Source organism: Taeniopygia guttata, chromosome 2 (genome assembly GCF_048771995.1).
Source record: "Taeniopygia guttata chromosome 2, bTaeGut7.mat, whole genome shotgun sequence".
In the NCBI taxonomy this organism is placed as follows: Eukaryota; Metazoa; Chordata; class Aves; order Passeriformes; family Estrildidae; genus Taeniopygia; species Taeniopygia guttata.
This window is the reverse complement of record NC_133026.1, coordinates 72,953,750-72,971,994: the sequence shown is the minus strand read 5'-3', so window position 1 is coordinate 72,971,994 and position 18,245 is coordinate 72,953,750. Positions and strand designations below refer to the sequence as shown.

The following is an 18,245-nucleotide window of genomic DNA, read 5'->3' as shown; positions in this document are numbered from 1 at the left end:
TACCAGAAACTGCAGAACTCATCTTGTAATATCACTAACATCAAAGTTATCAGCTAGTATTTCACCAATATTATGTGGATAAGTCATCTTGATTCAATTGCAGAAAACACACTATTTCCCTTTATTATCAGAATCCTTCATTAGTAAGCAGCATCATTTAAAGAAAATATATAATTAAAACCATTTTTAAGATCGGCTAACAATAGGAAACACTGGAGAGGAAAAAGTGTAGAGTGGAAAGTTTAGAGGGGCCTGAGAAAGGGGGAAAAAGTCCAGATAGGAGTACCTAGCAACCACAAATACTGCTGATTTCTTGTCAGGACAAATCTCCTCATTCTGTAGAAATGAACTGAAGAATGGGATTTTGAAGTTTATTTTCTTTTTTTTTTTTTTACTTATAAATGTTATCTTCATATATTGTGACAAGTATTTTACTTGTGTTGTCACAATATGTGCAGATAACATTTACTTTCTGTGCTGGTTTCAGCTGTCAAGAACATTAACTAGAGTTCTAATGTTCTAATACTAGCTAGTATGAAGACTAGAGTTAATGTTCTTCATACTAGCTAGTATGGGGCCATGTTTTGCATTTTTATGCTTAAAACAGCGTTGCTAATATAAAGATGTTTTCTGGTGTTGCTGACCAGTGCTTGCCCAGTCTCAAGGCATTTTTGGTTGTTGCACTGCCTCACCAGCTAGGCAGCTGGGGTGCATAAGAAGCTGGAAGAGGGCATAGCCAGGAGAGCTGACTCTACCTGACAAGGGGATTTTCCACACTACCTGGTATTATGGTCAGCATATAAAGCTGGGGAAGAAGGAAGAAGATAGGGATGTTTAGAGTGATGATATTTGTCTTCCCATGTAACCAGTAGGCATGATGGAACCCAACTGTCCTAGAGATCACTGAACATCTGCCTGCCCATGGGAAGCAAGGAATTTCTTATTTTGCTTTGCTTGTGTATGCGTAGCTTTTGCTTAGCCTACAGAAGAGAATTTTTTCAGGAAGTTGGTAGTCAAACCAATCAGTGGTCACGTTTGGATATTGGCACCTGGAGTGACCACTGAAGGCTGGACATGCCTCTAAGAACACAGGGGGTTAAAAGCAGAGAACTCCCAGGGGAACTTTCTCTTTGGTTCTGGTCAGAGTGCCTTGCAGACCTCCCATGCCCAGCCACAGGCTGGGTGAGGGAGGGGAAGCCATGTGGCCTATAGAGATAGGCCAGAGTGTGAAGGACTGGAACCACTGAGATGCCTTTGTTTGCCCCTTGCCCACCCCCAGAGGGAAAGAGGCAGAGAGCCTGAAAGCATCTGGAATTTGCTGACAGAAGAGAAGGAGAAAGGGGGGGGAAGTTGGGAAGTGGGAGTTGGAGTTCTGGGCAGAGATTTCAACCATCTAGGGAGTCCGGGACTTTTAACCCTTTCCTGGGAAATGAAAGCTTTGTAAAATATTACTCCTCCTCGATTTGAAGAAGTAGAAGAGAGACAGTCTGGGACCTGAGATGTTAGAAGAAGCATTTTTTAGGTGGGAGGAGATGATGGAGTGGCTTTTGGCTGGACTTTTCTTGTTATCCATAGACTGAACCAGTTTCTCCTGTAACAGAGACTGCATTTTCGGGGGATGCAATGGTGAGCCAAGAGACCTGCTTTAGCAACTACCAGCACAGGAATGGAGGGAACAGAGAAGAGTTGAGGAGAGTGTGGTGCTGCCCTCTGTCTTCAGAAATAAGATGATCTCTGTTCTTGAGACCCTTGACCTCAGGGGAGGAAGAAAATGGGGGGGACTGTGGTCCCAAAATGAGAAACAGAACTGTTGTTTCTTTTGGTCCTTGGCAAAGCATCCTTAAAGGCATCCTTAAGGGCATTCTTAAAGGAGCTCTATGAGCAGTGTCTGTCCATGCACGGTGGTGAGAGCACTGTGACATGGAAAGGAGAGTGTCACACTGGCAGATTTTCTCTGGGTGGTGCCACGCTCTGTTCTGGATTGCATCTCACAGCATTCATTTGGGAAGGTGCATTTTCATGGGGGCGCTGGCATTGCGCCACATCAAACCATGACAGCTGCATGCAGACCTTGTCCTCTTCCTTATGTTTCTCTTCTTTCTGGTGTTATTCTCTCTGTTATTTATCTGTGGCCTTTTATTCTTTCCTTCAGTGAACAGAGGGGAAAAAAGACCAGTTCCTTACCTGATTTTAATAAAACAGTTCTGTTAGTCTGCAAACAATCACTCAAGACACTAACTTTTATGTTGTAAAAAAATCTGAAAATTTAAATCTAATCAAAGGATATAACAAGTTAATTACAAGTTATAAACATTAGTTGTATAATAAAAAATATATATGTAGACTCAATATATTCTTAAAATTAACAAGAATAAAAAGATAACCAGAAGAAATGCAAAAACATTTTTACATTTTTAGAATTATGAAACTCATTCAAAAGTAATGTGTTTGTCACTTTATATCTAATGGATAAGCTGAAATAGAATGACCTTAAACCTACCTCAGCCTTATTGCTGCCATAAAGAGAAAAAGTAGGGGGTAACACATGAGTAGAGATACGCTTTCTGACAACAATCATGCAGAGATTCTGCCATCCCCTGGGATCATTCTTCAGCTGCCCATCTGGCCCCAGCTCCCACAGAGGTTTCAGAAATCCTGCGAGAACATATAACTTCAAATCTACAGTTTCCACTTACAGTTCTGGGGCAGAGGGTTTATTATACCAGTAAAATAAACTCCTAGAAACCTGAGAGCTTGTGGTGAAACAAATTCATGTGAACAGCAAGTCAGTACTGTCATTTCTTGTAGGCAGTTTAGCAGCAAAAACACACCCCTAAATAAACTGAGAAGAGTCTGAGGAGCCAGATGTGGTTTTGTGGATTTACACATTTCTCTAAAGAACATGGGAGGACTACAGAGCATGGCAAGCCTTCAGCAGGCACCTTGAATTGGTCCCCATTCCATCAAATGCATAATTAAAGTCTCTCTCAGTAGTCCTACATTCTTCACCTTCCTAAAGAATGTCTTCCTTTTTACAGCATGATATTTAAGGAAACACACTTCAATAGAATTGTCATGATTCTACTTCTAATCTTTCCTGAAGAAGAGATTCCATAAATACTTCATTAGACATACAACAGTGTAATATTACAAATGATAATCACAAAGGGAGTAGCAGAACTGAGATAACTTTCTTGTCTCCATAAGGAGGCAACAAGCTTTTTGTGTCAGGAATTCAGTACACCCTGCCAGAAATACAGACATTAGTGTTTTTTCCTTTTATATTTACACCAGACCTTTACCAAATTAAATATATTGAGGTTAACCCATTTTTTCTTCCACTCCTAGCCTTCAGATGTCTTTTACTTGAAAATTTCCCAATAAATACTTGAAGAGGTACAACCACTTCATTTCTTCCCTTACTCTCTCCACACATCCATCAGAACATACAAATATTTGAGAATTTTCCAGCATCAGGTATGTGCCATTTTTGCTATTTAAATTTAGAAGTGGTAGGTAAAACAAATTTGAAGCAATTCCTACCGTCTTTTCCTACCAGAGCTTTGAATGGAAAAAGAACAGCTTTGGAAAAAGGACCTGAAATGTTCCAAACTCATTTTCAAGGCTCCCAAATGTCCCTATGTTTGGCATCACCTACATCTTGCTGTGACCATCCTCTTCAATAGAGGATTTAGGTTGTGGACCCTTCCAATGCAAAAAGAGATAGGTATGCCCAGGATACATATTTCCAAGAAGTGACTATAAAACACTGTAATGAGCAACGGAAGCAAAAGTACAATGGGAAATTAAGATGTTCTTTAAGATGAACATGGAAATGAATGGGGCTTTGCACAATAATAATGATACAGCTGCTCTTTTTTACACATCAGCTTTCTGTTATTAAACATTAAAGTAGAGGCAAACAGCTCAGAGAAAAGCAAAAATCAACATGGCTGGACAAAGAGGGGATCCACTGAAGAAACAAGGAGCCCACGCCTTCTCGTGCTGCAACCCAGACAGTCCAATAACAGAGCTGTGGTAACTGTAGATCGTGAGGGCTGAGGGTAAATTCACAAAAGCTACCTTTGGTATAATGAGCGTAATTATTCATAATCAAGAAGGAAGGAGAAGGTTCCTCTTACAAACAAACAGGAGCAAGGAGGAGAAATTTAATGTAGCTCTTGGTGGACAAAAAACTGTCAAGGAACTAGCAGTGTGCCCTTGTGGACAAGAAGGCAAATGGCATCCTGAGATACATTAGGAAGAGCATTGCCCACAGGTTGAGGGAGGGCCCTGGTGAGGCCGCAACTGAAGTGCTGTGTCCAGTTCTGGGCTCCTCAGAACAAGACACATAAGGATCCTGAAGTGGGTCTAGTGGCAGGCAACAAAGATGATTAAGGGACTGGAAGATCTCTCTTAAAACAATAAGGTGAGAGAGCTGGGCCTGTTCAGAATTGAGAAGAGATGACTGGGAGGGGTCCTCATTAATATATATAAGTATCTGAAGGGAGGGTGTCAAGTGAATGGAACTGATGCTTTAAGTTTTAGCTTTCATATTTTTCAGATTTTGTACTGCATTAATGTGTAACTCTAAACTTCATGTGAAGTGTTAGTAAGTTCTCTTCACAGCTTAATTAGACAAAACAATCCTTTTCCAGCTTGAGAACCAAGGACACCCTTGCAGTTTCAGGCCCAAAAAGTATAAACAATGGTGAGTTGAAGAGAATAAATCAGGAGGATGTGACTTCCTAACTGGAAGCTGTAATTGGACAGTTGATTCCAATATGTTAATGGACTAAAAAGTGTCAAAACTAGTGACCAGTCGTCCATCTTGTGTCCATCTTGGGTAGAGCTACGGCCAGGCTCTTGTACTGCCCAAGGTGTATCCTTTGAAGGCCTCTTAATAAATACCTACTTTATTCCTTTAACTCTGTCTAGCCTCTGCTCCAGGTCAGCCTCCCAAGGCACAAGAACAAAGCTCTTATTGGTGATGCCAAGTAATAGGAGAAAAGGCAACAGGCAGAAACTAATGCACAGGAAGTTCCCCTTGAATATGAGGAGTGCTGGTGACCATGCACTGGAATAGATTGCCCAGAGAAGTTGGGGAATCTTCCACACTGGAAATATTCAAGAACTGTCTGGATGCAATTCCGTCCAATGTGCTTTAGGATAACCATGCTTAAGCAGGGAGGGTGGACAGATGACCTACTGTTGCCCTTTTCCAGCCTCACCCATTCTGCGATTCTGTAGCTCTTCAAAGCATTCTCTGTAGGAACTCCTGTCTCTCCTCCTGCTGATTTTAGTTGGAGACCTGGAAGGATTGCCTTTTCTTCATAGTTTACCAAATACTTATTACTGGTTTCAGACTTTTATTTCATCTAAGGCTAAATTTTGCTGCAACGTTTAAGTGAATTTTCTACAACCACACTAGCAATATGGAGGCAAGCAAAGATCAAAACATGTTCAGTGGCTTTTTCTACCAGAAATCCCTTTAAGCATAAAACTCCACAAACATGAGGCTGAGTGTAGAACATTCCCTCAGGCAAGACTTAGGATCCACTGACAGAGATTGTATTTAAGAGATTGCATCCATATTTCTGGTTCCATTTTCCTCTTTCTGCACCTCAGAGTCATTTAACTACAACTTCCACAAATTGGAATCCTCTCCTTTAATACTGACAGCAGTATTAAAAGAGGATCCCTTAGATCCTCTCCCTTCCTCATTTAGCTAAGTGGTATTCAAAGGGAGATGAAGAAAAAAGCAGTTCAGAAGGAGAAAAAATGTGAGTATTGCTCATAAAAATTCCAGCCTTTCTCAGGAAAATACTATGTTTTTCTAGTTCCTGTGCATCAAACTCCTACTCTCTCTCTCTGTGTTTTCATGCTACGCATGAACTACCTTTAAATTTGGTAAATAGGCAAGTTTATCTGCAATGATACACTTCTCCCAAAACAGGCTCTAAATTCACTCAAGAGGTAAGAGAAATTAGTCCATTCTGAATGCAGCTTAGGCATGGCTAAACCCAAGACACCAAGAGTGTGGTGTTGGTGGTAATGCTATTCAAGATCATTATCAGTGATTTGGATTATCAGATGCAACAAGTCTTTCTGAATTTGTGGATGATATCACATTTCAGTGAGTAGGAGATATGACCATGAGTTTGGAATGCATGGCTTACAAATATCCCTTTTTACCAAAATTCTTCTGTGAGTCTGAGACACATAGACTAACACAGTGAGAGGAGCTTCCACTTCTATTTGTGGCAGCTACCATCAGCATAGCTGCTACTTCCTATCAAAATGAAAGTTGGCTGGACAAGCTACACCTAGCCTCTGACTCTTGCTTGCTATGTTGCAATTCCATTTCACATAAGCAAGCTAATTCTATGATCTGAACATGTGGGAAACACTAGTTCTGTGCCTAATGAGACTGGAATAATTTGCAGGCATATATCACCATAAAGGTTGACCCCAGCGGCATCAGAGTGCTATTTGGTACCTCCTAGAATTGGGTGTTGGCAAAAAGAAGTGATTGCTTTCAGAATACCATTTGTCTAAATAGCAAGCTTTAGGACTCTTCTGAGCATGAAATGTTCACAGCTGCACAACATGTACTCATATGTGAAAAATGCATATTTTATTATTGGCTTTTCGCAAATATTAAAATATTATTATGTGTTATGTTAGAAAGTTATGCTGTATTAATTATCTTTAAGTAGTGTGTTAAATATAGTTTTAGGATATAATATAATGTTAAAATAGGAACGATGCTATGTAAGATACTTTTTAACTAACTCAAGAAAGAGATGAGATAATCAAGAAATTCTTCGCACAGAGGTAACAGCAACAAGACACCAAAATGCCCAAGAGGCCTCCTTATCAGAAAACACAAACTTTATTACACCTCCTTCTCTCTTTTAGGTGTCAGCAAGATTAAGGAGGAAAGTTGACAATAACCAGAGAAATCCCTATTTTGAAAGGAATGTATGCATTATGTATGAGATATATGAATATGCAACAGACTATTTCTTTTAAGGGTTAATCCTTTGTTAGTGAGCCACACTTTCAAGAGGAAAGCATCTGAACGTTCTAGTTCTTTGTTTTTTATTGTCTTTTATTGTCCTAACTCTGATTGTCTAAATTCTTATTGCTCTAATTTGTCTTACTATTTTTATAACCATTTTATTACTATTAAACTTTTAAAATTTTAAAACAAGTGATTTCACACATTGTTTAATTTTTCACATCCTCTGTGAATTTTTTGATATGGACAATTAAAAAGAGGTCATGTGTGATTTGATTGTTGAGACTCCCATTTGTCCTGAAGACTGACAGCTGTGGGCTGTCATATATTTATAGGAGATACTCAGCACCTACAGCTTCCTAGAACATTAGAAGGGAAAACGAAAATTTCAAGTAGCCATTGGCAATCTCCTCCTAACCTAGGTTCATCATCTTGTGTGAATTCAGCTAGTGCAGGCAATTTGGCACTTCTAAAGACTAACTAAAGTCCAATTTATTGTGAAAAAACCAACTCAGGACCTGGAAGTTCAGAGCTTTGGCTTCCTGTCTCATTCTTCATCTTTCTGACTACCTCTCCCCTCACTACATAGTGAGCTACTGTTCACTTACCAAAGGGAGCTAGACAGTAGAATGATAAAATGACTTGAGTATTGATTAAATATACCACTTCTCTGGTATTGCTGTGAATAATCTACATCACATTCAGTAGTTCAGATGCAATTCAGGTTGCAACTAGTGAAGTTAGGGTTGTCTAGATAATTTATAAATTTATAAGTCTAGATAGTTCGAAGTTTATAACAAAAATCATACCAATATATTATTGTTACAAAAGCATTCAAGTCAACTCAGTGATAAACAGATCAATGATTAACAGAATGATCAATGTAAAAGTCACACTTTGTCATTTCTAATTACACTTTTAGGATAGCTCAAATTTTACCTCGGCTCTTTCTCATTACATTTTCTTATGTATCTGATTTATTTTCTTACATGTATTTGATTTTCCTTTCCAACAGGTCTTCATTCAGAGGCAATTGTTTCTTTACACCAAGTGCAATGTACAAAGGACAGCACCATTTCTCCTATATAGCTGCTGCTACTATCATGTAGGCATTCTTATGTGATAACACTCTCCAAATAGAACCAAAAGGAAGATGTAAAAGCAAGCAATAGATAATTTCAGTTCAGCTGTCAGAGACCCTCAGAGCTCAGTGATGTAGGAAGCACAATGATTGTTTTGAAAAACATATCAAAGGCAAAAAGAAAACTGAATGTGAGAAATGAAGTTGGAAACATGACTCAAGTCTTTCGTTTATGCACATTGCTGGAATTACTAACTCAACAGGTGTTAGTTAAAACCAGACTTTAAGTGGGCTGCTCTCCTACCACTTCTTTTTGCTGGATGTTACACTTTTGCACCAGGTGGCAGTATGTGCAATTTTCCATTTAGCATCATACTTAATCACTCAGCAGGTGGAAAATTCAAGGCAGAATCTTACTAGCCATCTAGGTTTCCCTAGGTGCTGCCAATGTGTGGTTCCTAGACATAAATAACAGTTAGCTTGTGGTGCTACAGAGCCCTCTGGGCCAGCAGTCAGCACCCATTGGGCAAGGTTAGTTATCAGGAGCAGCTGCTCAGCAGTTGCCATATGCTGGTCCCTGCAGTGGCCTCTTGGCCTCTGCAGAGCTCACATCATTTTAGACATCAGAAGGTCATGAAAGCCCATTTGCAAAATTGCTGCAAGGATGCACACCATCAGGCAGGCAGCTGGCATGTGTAACAGTAAGAGAAAAAAACAGAAAGTTCAGAATCCCACAGGGCACAAAATTTATCCCTGTAATGCTATGTTTAAACAAACTGACATATTGTAGTCTATGTAGATCATCAATACAAGAAGGTACTGGACTCATAGAACATACATCTCTCTTCTGAGGCTTACAGAAAGTCTCCCATAGAAAAGAGATGCTGAATACAAGCCTTGCTATTGTCACAGTTATGCACACAGAAAAGATACTGAAATAAGGCACAGTACTCAATGCAATGCTTGGACAACGCAAGCAGTCCAAGGCACTCACAAATACACACAAACACAGTGTGTTTGTGTATTCATTCTGGAATGTGTATTCATTCACAGTGTATTCATTCTGGAAACAATCTTGTTGCAGAAGCTGAAGACCTGTGGCCAGAGAAATGTTCATAATTAATTAATAATCATTGCAGCAGCAAGGGAAATAGGGAGAAAAGTAGACCTGCAAACAAAACTACAGTGGCAGCCCCATATTTAGAAAAAAAACCTAGGAGCATATTTACCTTCTCCTGTGCTTGTGTCTCACATTATCCAATGCCCTCTTACACAGATCACTACAGAAATCTGCAAATCAATATATTTTACTAAACTCTCATAGCTTAAACCCATCTTGTCTGAGACTCAAGCCACCACAATTCAGTTTCTTGTGGCTGTGACACACAAGTGTGCCTATAGCCTGTCCTGTCATTGCTGCATTAGAGCAATAATCTTCAGCAAAGGGTTACAGGAAACAGAAGTGGCGCCTATGACACCCTAGCCAATTAAGACATAACATTGGCTTAATTGCCAGCATGCTCAAGGGTTCCAAAGCAAGAAAATTTATCTGTCAAAGACCCCCATTGAGCCTGCCACCTACAAGGAAGGAGTAAGATAAGTACATCTGAAGGCTGTAAGATGGACTCTTAATCAAGAGGATTCACATTTTCCTTCAGTCTACTGCAATGGCACAGATTATTAGTAACTCTACAAGCCTGCAATTCATTTTGTTATTACAGAATAAGCAAACAATACAAGTTAGAGCCGGTAGATCTTGCAGAAAAAATGGTGTGATGTTAGGACAAATATTTCTGTCCTTGCTCATAGAGAATTACCACCAACATCAGAGGGGAAGACTACCATTAGCAGGAAAGGAGATTGGGAGCAGCAGCAGCACAAGATGGTCCTTCAAAGTGGGAAATAATCAGTAGACTGGCATTTCCCCAGGCAGCAGCACAAGATGGTCCTTCAAAGTGGGAAAAAATCAGTAGAATGGCATTTCCCCAGGGAAAAAAAAAAAAAAAAAAAAAAAAGAAAACCACCAACCTGGTAATAAGAAAATCCTTTTTCAAACCCCCTAACAAAGAGACAAATTACTCACAAATGCCTTCCAGTCCTCTGTGTTTTACTCTTACCTCTGTGATGTTTTCTTATATTTTCTCCTGCAGGAAAAGAAAAAATACAACTGAGATGAGAAGTCTTCACAGGCAAGAAGGAAAAAAGAGAGGGTTAGAAATCAGGAGCAATTCAGTGAAGTCACTTCTCCCATAAGATTGTCCCAAACCTGATGTAGCCATTCCCTTCTACTAACCTCAGTGGTGGTTGCCACTAAATTCAGGAGAAAAACTTGTGTTTGCTTGTATGCACATACTACCCTTTCTTGTGAGAAAGGGTTGTTGCAACTGCAAAAAAAAAAAAAAAAAATCCTATTCTAAATGACTTAGCAGGAAGTCCAAGTGTCAGAAGTGTACTTGTATTTACTAGTTGTAACATTTATGTCTCTCATACGCCATATAAGTAAGATAACATCTGTGAAGATCCCATTAACATGGAGTAATGAAATGTATCCAACCAGATTCTCTGTGGTCACTCAGTGGAAAACCCCAGTGGTTTTCGAGCAGTCTCTCTCTAAAAAGAAAGTCTAGATCCTAGCAAGTTCTCTACTCCAACAAATTCCAGATAACCCATCACAGAGCTTCACTTTGTTGTGCCTATCTTCAGACCTTACAGACCTTAACCCAGGACTAGGAATGGCAAGAGCAGATAAGCATATAGGACTTCTTCTCTACCCCTGTGTTTACACCACACCAGTTACAGCAAAGGCTGTAAACCTCTTACTTGTCTTATCATGGTGGATTTTGTCTTCAACAGCAGGTAATGACACAGGCTGTCAATGCACATAGTAAGGCAATACACAAAACGGCAATATACGCCTTTCTGCATAGCTGTCTGTGTGTCTGTACAGTTACCTGCAGGGGTGTATCAGCACTGTATGTTGTCCGTGAGCTGCTGTTTCTGCAGCTGTCTCCAAAGGCTTTGCACAGAGGCTGGCAAAACATGGCATTAATTTACTTGAACTCAGCTCTGCTTTTATGTTCTAAAGTAAAATTAATGATATTTAAACTTCACAAATAGTGACTGAAACAATTTTCAATGTGGACTGTGATGAGGTGTGCCCTGTTATTTAGCAATATATTGACAGACATTCCCATCACTTTCAATGTGTAGGTAATATTGTTAAAATAGATGTACAGCTATTAGCATTGAGTTTACTTCTTTCATTTCTGATACTATTGTACATGGAAAATTGTAGCTAGGGTGGGCCTAAAAAAAGCCAAACAAGGAGTAACTTTCTTTACAAATAAGAAACATGGCAAAATTGAATGTAGTGCTGATTTCTACTTAACAAGAACCATGAATAATGTCTCCTGACTGTAAAATGTTTCATCCAACAAATACCTTTACAAATTGTACTTGTGGTTGTACCCGCTTCTATATTCCGACCATGTTGGAATCACAAACATACTAAATAGCTACTTGAAAAAATATTTCATTTACAATTTGCTGTGTGAAGAATTACTTATTTAAACTTGAAATTATGCAAAGGAGTAAAAGAGAAAATATTCATAGCAGTATCAAGTTTGTAGCTTACTGATGTTAAGAATGTTGACACATAAAAGCAGAAATGCAACTGGACAAATCTTATTCTATGAGAATTTTTCATTTTCATTACAGGAAGATGAAAAGGAGAACTTTTGTTTTGAATACTGTACATTAGGAACTCTGACTAATAAAGACTTCATTATGTTTTCTGACAAAAAAAAAAAAAAAAATCTGCTGAAAAATAGCCCGTCTGATTGGCCAGTCTAATGCACACTAATTAGAAGATTTTATTTCCAAGAAATATAAATTTGTTGAAGTTTTAAAATGAAAGTATTTGCTGTTATGGTTCATTCCAACACTGTCAAAACTAATTTTACTTTCATTGGTTAGTGACTTTCATATAATGTTATAAAATGTTTCTCTTTCAGACATTTGAGCAAAGATAAAATTCATTAACTCCAGTCTTAGGGTGTTGTTTACTTTTGATTAATAGCATGAATTTTCTGATCATTTACACCTTTAATGTTCCTTTCATTCAAGAATACTTTTAATAGATTAGAAAGCTGTACTATCACAGATGACAGTACTAGGAAAAAAAGAATTTTCCTAAGTCATAGAAATTTTTAAAAACTTATACACAGTTTTTTATTGTTGTTATTGTTTCCACATCTGCTGTCCAATCACAGATAAATTTTACATGCACCAAATTAGTGACTGCTTTTCCAAGCACTGACTGAATTTGCAATTTACACTTGAAGACAATATAACTAGAGGAACATTTGTTTATATATTCGGTATCACTACTGCATGCACATGCTTTAAAAGAAACACCATCAGCAAATTCTGATATCCAGGAAAAAAATTCTGTATGCTTGAACTTTCAGCATCTCAAAAAACAAGGTCTAACAATGCTACTCACCACATTATTAAAAAATGTTGTTGATAGCATATAACTTTTTGTGGATATAATATTCAGCTTGTTTTTGGAAACACAATGTCAACATCTATCTTCTTTATGGTTAAACCACCACTTAGACATGCCTTCCATTAAAAGAGACCACTGGAAACAAAGGAATTAGAAATTACTTCTTTAATACCACAGGCAGCATCAGAGACTGGCTTGAATCAGCAACCATGTGTGCATTAACAAGAGGAAACTGGAGGGGGCTGGATTTAGGTTTGATTTGGTTTCCAGGGTCTTTTTTGTTGTTGTTTTTTGAGGTTGTTTTGTTATAAGGAATTTTGTTTGTTTGTTTGTTTGTTAAAAAATATATATGTTGGACAAGATATCTTGATTTATGTCCCCAGGAGAGTCTATGAAAAGAGGAACTATCTATGAAATTGCTTTTAGCAGATGCTCTAGAATAAACCTAGGAACAGGCACACTTCCAGTCAAACCCAAGGGAATTTTCTTTTTTTTTAACCAACCCAAGCTATATCTCTTTCCCAGGATAGAAAGAATGAGACAGATTTAAAGTAGGTAATTTTACAGATTTCCACATCTGTGAGCCATCCTGTGCTCATGCCTGAAAAGAGGCATATTGATATTACCAAATCTGTGTAAGTTCAGTTTCTTTTCTCAATGCACATGTCATGCTCAGACTGCCACATCCACTCAATTCCTGTTCCTTGCTGTGGAATGTATTATTCAGAAGTTTATATTTAGCTTACACTAAAAAAAATAATTAGAACAAAGTAGGGGTATTTTTCATGCTTAAGAGAATTATCAAGTGACTCACATTAGGTAGGCCCTCTACAACCAGTGTAAACTAAAAATAACTTAACTGAACTTAATGCAGTTACACTTGCATGAATATAGTATGAAGTGAGTCAGTCCTAGTCCAAGAAAGCTGCTAGAGCCTAATGGAAAAAAAAAAAAAAAAAAAAAAAAGAGCAGTGAGACACTTAAAGGTAGATATTTTGTAATTGAAGTAGTAGGTAAAATGAAATTTTTAAAATCAGAAACCATAAAGTTAACAAAAATGTTGAGTTGACTATTTTAGTATCTCATCTTCTGAGGAGGAATCCTTCTTGTAGCCAGAGAAATAAAGACAGCATACTGGCCCAATATAAAATTAGGACATATTTTTGAAGGTATTTAATCTTCAATAAGATGTAAATTGCTACGCTGTATGGCCACAAAATTCCCATTGAAATAAACAGATAAAAAAATTTATCTTTGTGCTTTGATGCCCATCAACTTCTTCAAGGTTGTCTATTCACAGGGTTATGTTTCTAATTTTACTATTTAATTCCATTGCACCCTCAGCCAAATTGCTTTTCCCTGTATTTCCCCTTCTGGCACTTTTCCATTAATTTATTATCTCTTCAGGGTTTTACACAACAATTCATTACTTGAGCCCAAGTAACACTGCATTGGAGTTTTTGCAAAAATGCTCCTGCCCTTCCTCTGCATCTAGGAACCTGGAAATGAAGAGAATATAATACAAATACGCAAAATCCGTGCATGCATTAGGTAGTGATGCTCTCAGACCTTAGTCTTCTGAGAGTTGTGTGAGTCAACTGAGTAGGTACAGAGAGAAGTGAGGACAGAGGGGTTGGGGGAATTAAGTAATTCTGTCAGCGGACCTGGTTTTGCCCCATAATCATACAACTCATAATATCAACTAGCTATATGAATTGCTATTTCACTCCTACACAACCTCTGAAAAATTACTAAACACTTAATTATTTTTACTCATAATAGTGGTTTGGTTAATATGGTGTTATTCCACATTCATTCCACAGGGTTTGGTATTAATGGCATCTTTTCAGGGTATGGATAAACCTGTGGGTGCTGCATAAGTAATAGAGGGATCTTTGCCTAGTTTCATCCTTGAAAATATATACTAGAATTTGAAAGTTAATCTCACACTCTGCTCACACTCTGCTAGAGATTAGGGGCTATATCTACCCTTGGAAAAAGGCTCTGCAGGCTTCTACCTTCACTGCAGTGATCAGACTTAGGCCACCAGCTGGTGGATGTGTGACTGATGGCCTAAGATACACACATTTGAATGCAGATGACACTTTTGAATGCATTGATATTCCCAGTTCAGGAATGACAAGCGTGAGAAGACTCTCCTTTGGCTGCTGAGACCGTGGAATGGCTCCATTTTAAGGCTGAAGCTCACAATAAGCACTCACAGTGGCTTCATCTAATGTGTTTTGTTTTGCTTGGCTGTTGCAATAAGTTCAGAGGGTACACATAGTTGGTCAAAGCAGTTGGATCTTTTGAAGTCCCTAAAACTCGGTGACCTGTGCTCTCGTTGTACCTCCAGCTGAGAGTGCAGAAGCCTAGATCTAGCATAGCATGTGTTTTCAGGCTGGATCTGTGTTTCTTACTGAAAAAAGAGGGCAAAAACTTTTTATGGCACAAATAGACTAGCTAAAAATGAATCTGCTGCAGTGGTTAAAAACTTACTGCCAGCAGCTGCCTTGTATGCGGTGCCCTGCCACAGGTCTGCATCCCCACAGCCTGGCTGGCAGACATGAGCACACCTCCAAACATCAGTTGCCTCCGTGCAAGGTTCAACCTTTTGGCTTAAACTGCCAACAATGGTGACTTTTAGCAAAGGTGCCAGATTTTGTCTGTCATATCTGAAATACACTCCTTACTGGCCACTCTGCAGAGAAGAAAAACTACCAGTATATGAACTCCTTCAGCTGATGCAGCAAGCCTCATCAGAGCTTGCGTGCCATACCCTTAGTGTTGTCACTGACATTGTAAAGCACGATTAGAGAAAAGGGATCGTTCCTCCTGCCTGAAGAGGATCATTTTGCAAAAGCTACTTCTTCAGAGGAACTACAATTGTTTAGGAAAACAGTTGCTACAAGATGTGGCAAGCTAATATTGGTTGTTCATAGGCTCAAGGAGAAAGAATATTTTTCTTCCTATATTTAAAAAGCTTTATAATTAGCATTAGATATGAGGAGAAAGCTTAGTCACCTGTCAATAAAAGCACACAATAATGTCCTTTAATAGTGGAATCCCACTACATCCATAGCTCACACAAGCTAGAGCTAATAATCTCTGCTTCCCTGCAGGGCTCCTATGACCAACTCATTTGGAAAAAAAAAAGCCACCTTACTGGAGTGAAATATCCATATCATAACACACACATTCTCTCAGATCCTTTTCCTTTCTTTCCTGCCAGAGATGGGTTTCTTGATATTAAAATTAGTATTAAGATAACACTACTAAAATCCTATTTTGTAGTTTAGCAAACCAACAGTGAAACAATGAAATTTGGCAAAAGAGAAAAATGTCTGTCTACAAGTGACATCTGGAAGATTTTTTCTGCTCCTTTTTTACCCATTGGTGAGTCTATGTTTTTCTAAATGACCTCCCTCCGCTATGTTTTTCTGTAATGTTTACTGCTCTTGACCCCAGGCCATTCCAACTAATGGGTCCAGAATTCCCAAGATTTTCCCTTGGCAACCATGTCTAGACAGAAGGATTTAAGAGCATTTCCAAGCTCCCAAGCTCAGGTGCCATCTTGCGTATCGCAGTGGCATAGTAGTTTGGGATAGGCATTGTCCCTCTGTGCATCACTCAAAAGGAGAGGTGGCTGGAAGCTGAGATCAAGCTGACTGGCAGGATCACTTAAATAAATTGAAAATCTTCTCTCTCAGCAGCTCAATATTCTCAATCACGCAGTGCATTACCAAATAATCATCACTACAGGATTAGAGATGCATTTATGTTACATTACCAAAGTCTATATTAATAACTGAGTATAAATAAACTCCCAAAACCCCAATCTCACAGCACGCACTACAGCATCTGGCAAAGCACAGGATCCCATGGGAGCCTTGACCAGAATTCACAGAAATATGTTGAGATGACCAGACTTTACTGATAGTATAATACCATCAGTTCCTGACAGGTTTTTAAATCTTTAGTTTATACAGAATTATGCCCTTTCTTGCTTTACTCACACTTCAGTCAATAATAGCAAAAAAATTATATTTTTTCTGCCACATGGGCTGTTTATCAGAATACTGTGCTAAGTTAAAAACAATACAATCTCAGAGGAGCAGAGGAGAGGAAACAGTAAGAAACGGGTGAGGAAAGAAGGTAAAATTTCAGCTGATACTTGAAATTTGATGGAGGGTTTATGTGGAATTTTTTAAAAACAAGGAAATAATTTTAAATCAGGCCCTGAACTATGTGGGGACATCCTGAAATCATGAGAGGATGAGGCACTCATCTCATTTGAAGTAGATTAGAAAAGCCTGTGTGCTCCAACGTATGGGTATGCATGGTGAAGGTACACAAAGAAAAGAAGTGCTCACAACCTCAAACTGATAGAATTATTTCAACAGAAATGGAAACAAGACAGGTGAGAAACACAACAGGTCACAGTTAATAAATAACATATGTAAGTAATTCAAAGCCAGAAAATATAGTCTGATTTTGTCCAAGGAAAACACTATTTTAAAAAACTTTAGTTAATCTGGCTGACCATTGGATTTCACCTGTCTAACTATCAAGTTTTCTAAAGAACAACAAAAAAGAAACTTACAGCTTCATCTTCAAAAATTATTGCAATCATTAGTGCGTATGATCAATTGATGTCCCTTGTTCTGCCTCTGCTTAGCTGTGACCTTTTGTCACTGCAGGGCTCTTACCTGTGGCTTAGAAAGCAGTTTCCTACCTGATCATTTCATGTCTAATATGTGTACTGAGTAGATGTCAATCATAGCTGGAAAGGCAACGGGTTTAAATTCTTCTTACAAAATAGCCTCTGTGATCACAGTCAGTCAGGAATTTCTTCTGCAGTAAATGCTCAGGAGAGCTAAAATCCCTTCTCTACACATTTAGTAAAGAGTGAACAGAGCCTAGAGGTATTACAAATGGGTGTTATGGATATGATCTGAGTAGACTGAGTTTAACAATGTTATTATACTATATGCTGTCTTGAGAGCTGATGATCTTTAATTGCATTTAAGTACAAAGTCCTTCATTTTTCCTACTGAGTGCTGGGCACCAGCTCCCTAGCAAAGCAGGATTCAAGAATGGAGAGGGACAAAGAAGAAGGGGAAAAGGAGACCTGTAAGAAGGGAGTTGCTTTTGAGATCTGTTCCTGCTGATAATAAAGATACAACTGACTTGAACTATTTGGCACTACAAACTTGACCCATGCCTTGATCTTATCTCCCAAGGCTAGTGTAAAATCAACTCTATTGACCTTGGACAGAACTATATACAATTATAATACTTTTATTCAAGCAATACTGTGAGAGTTGTATTAGTTAAAGGTACCTTCTTTTCCACTGACATAAAAATGATTTATGACCAGTTGACATAATTTTGTTTAGCTTCATTTCAACAAAGTGTAAAAAAAATGCATATTATATGATTGGCTCTTCACAAATATTAAAATGAATACTATATATGTTATGTTTGAAAGTAATGTATCATTAATCCTTTTTTAATAATGATGTGTTAGTCTTTTTTAAGTAGTGTGGTAAATAGAGTTTTAGGCTATAGTGTCATATTAAAATAGAAGCTATGTGATGTAAGATACCTTTTTGTGACCAGCACACAGA

General features: G+C 38.3%; 1 protein-coding gene across 1 annotated transcript in view; it reads right to left on the bottom strand.

Annotated features, from left to right (window-relative positions):
• Positions 1–18,245, bottom strand: part of LOC100224151 (dual specificity calcium/calmodulin-dependent 3',5'-cyclic nucleotide phosphodiesterase 1C) — a 131,767-nt gene that overhangs the window by 95,458 nt on the left and 18,064 nt on the right. The window contains exon 2 of the mRNA XM_030265644.4: positions 10,223–10,249. Within this exon, the coding sequence (XP_030121504.2) occupies positions 10,223–10,249 (27 nt within the window). The remainder of the gene's footprint in view (positions 1–10,222; positions 10,250–18,245) is intronic.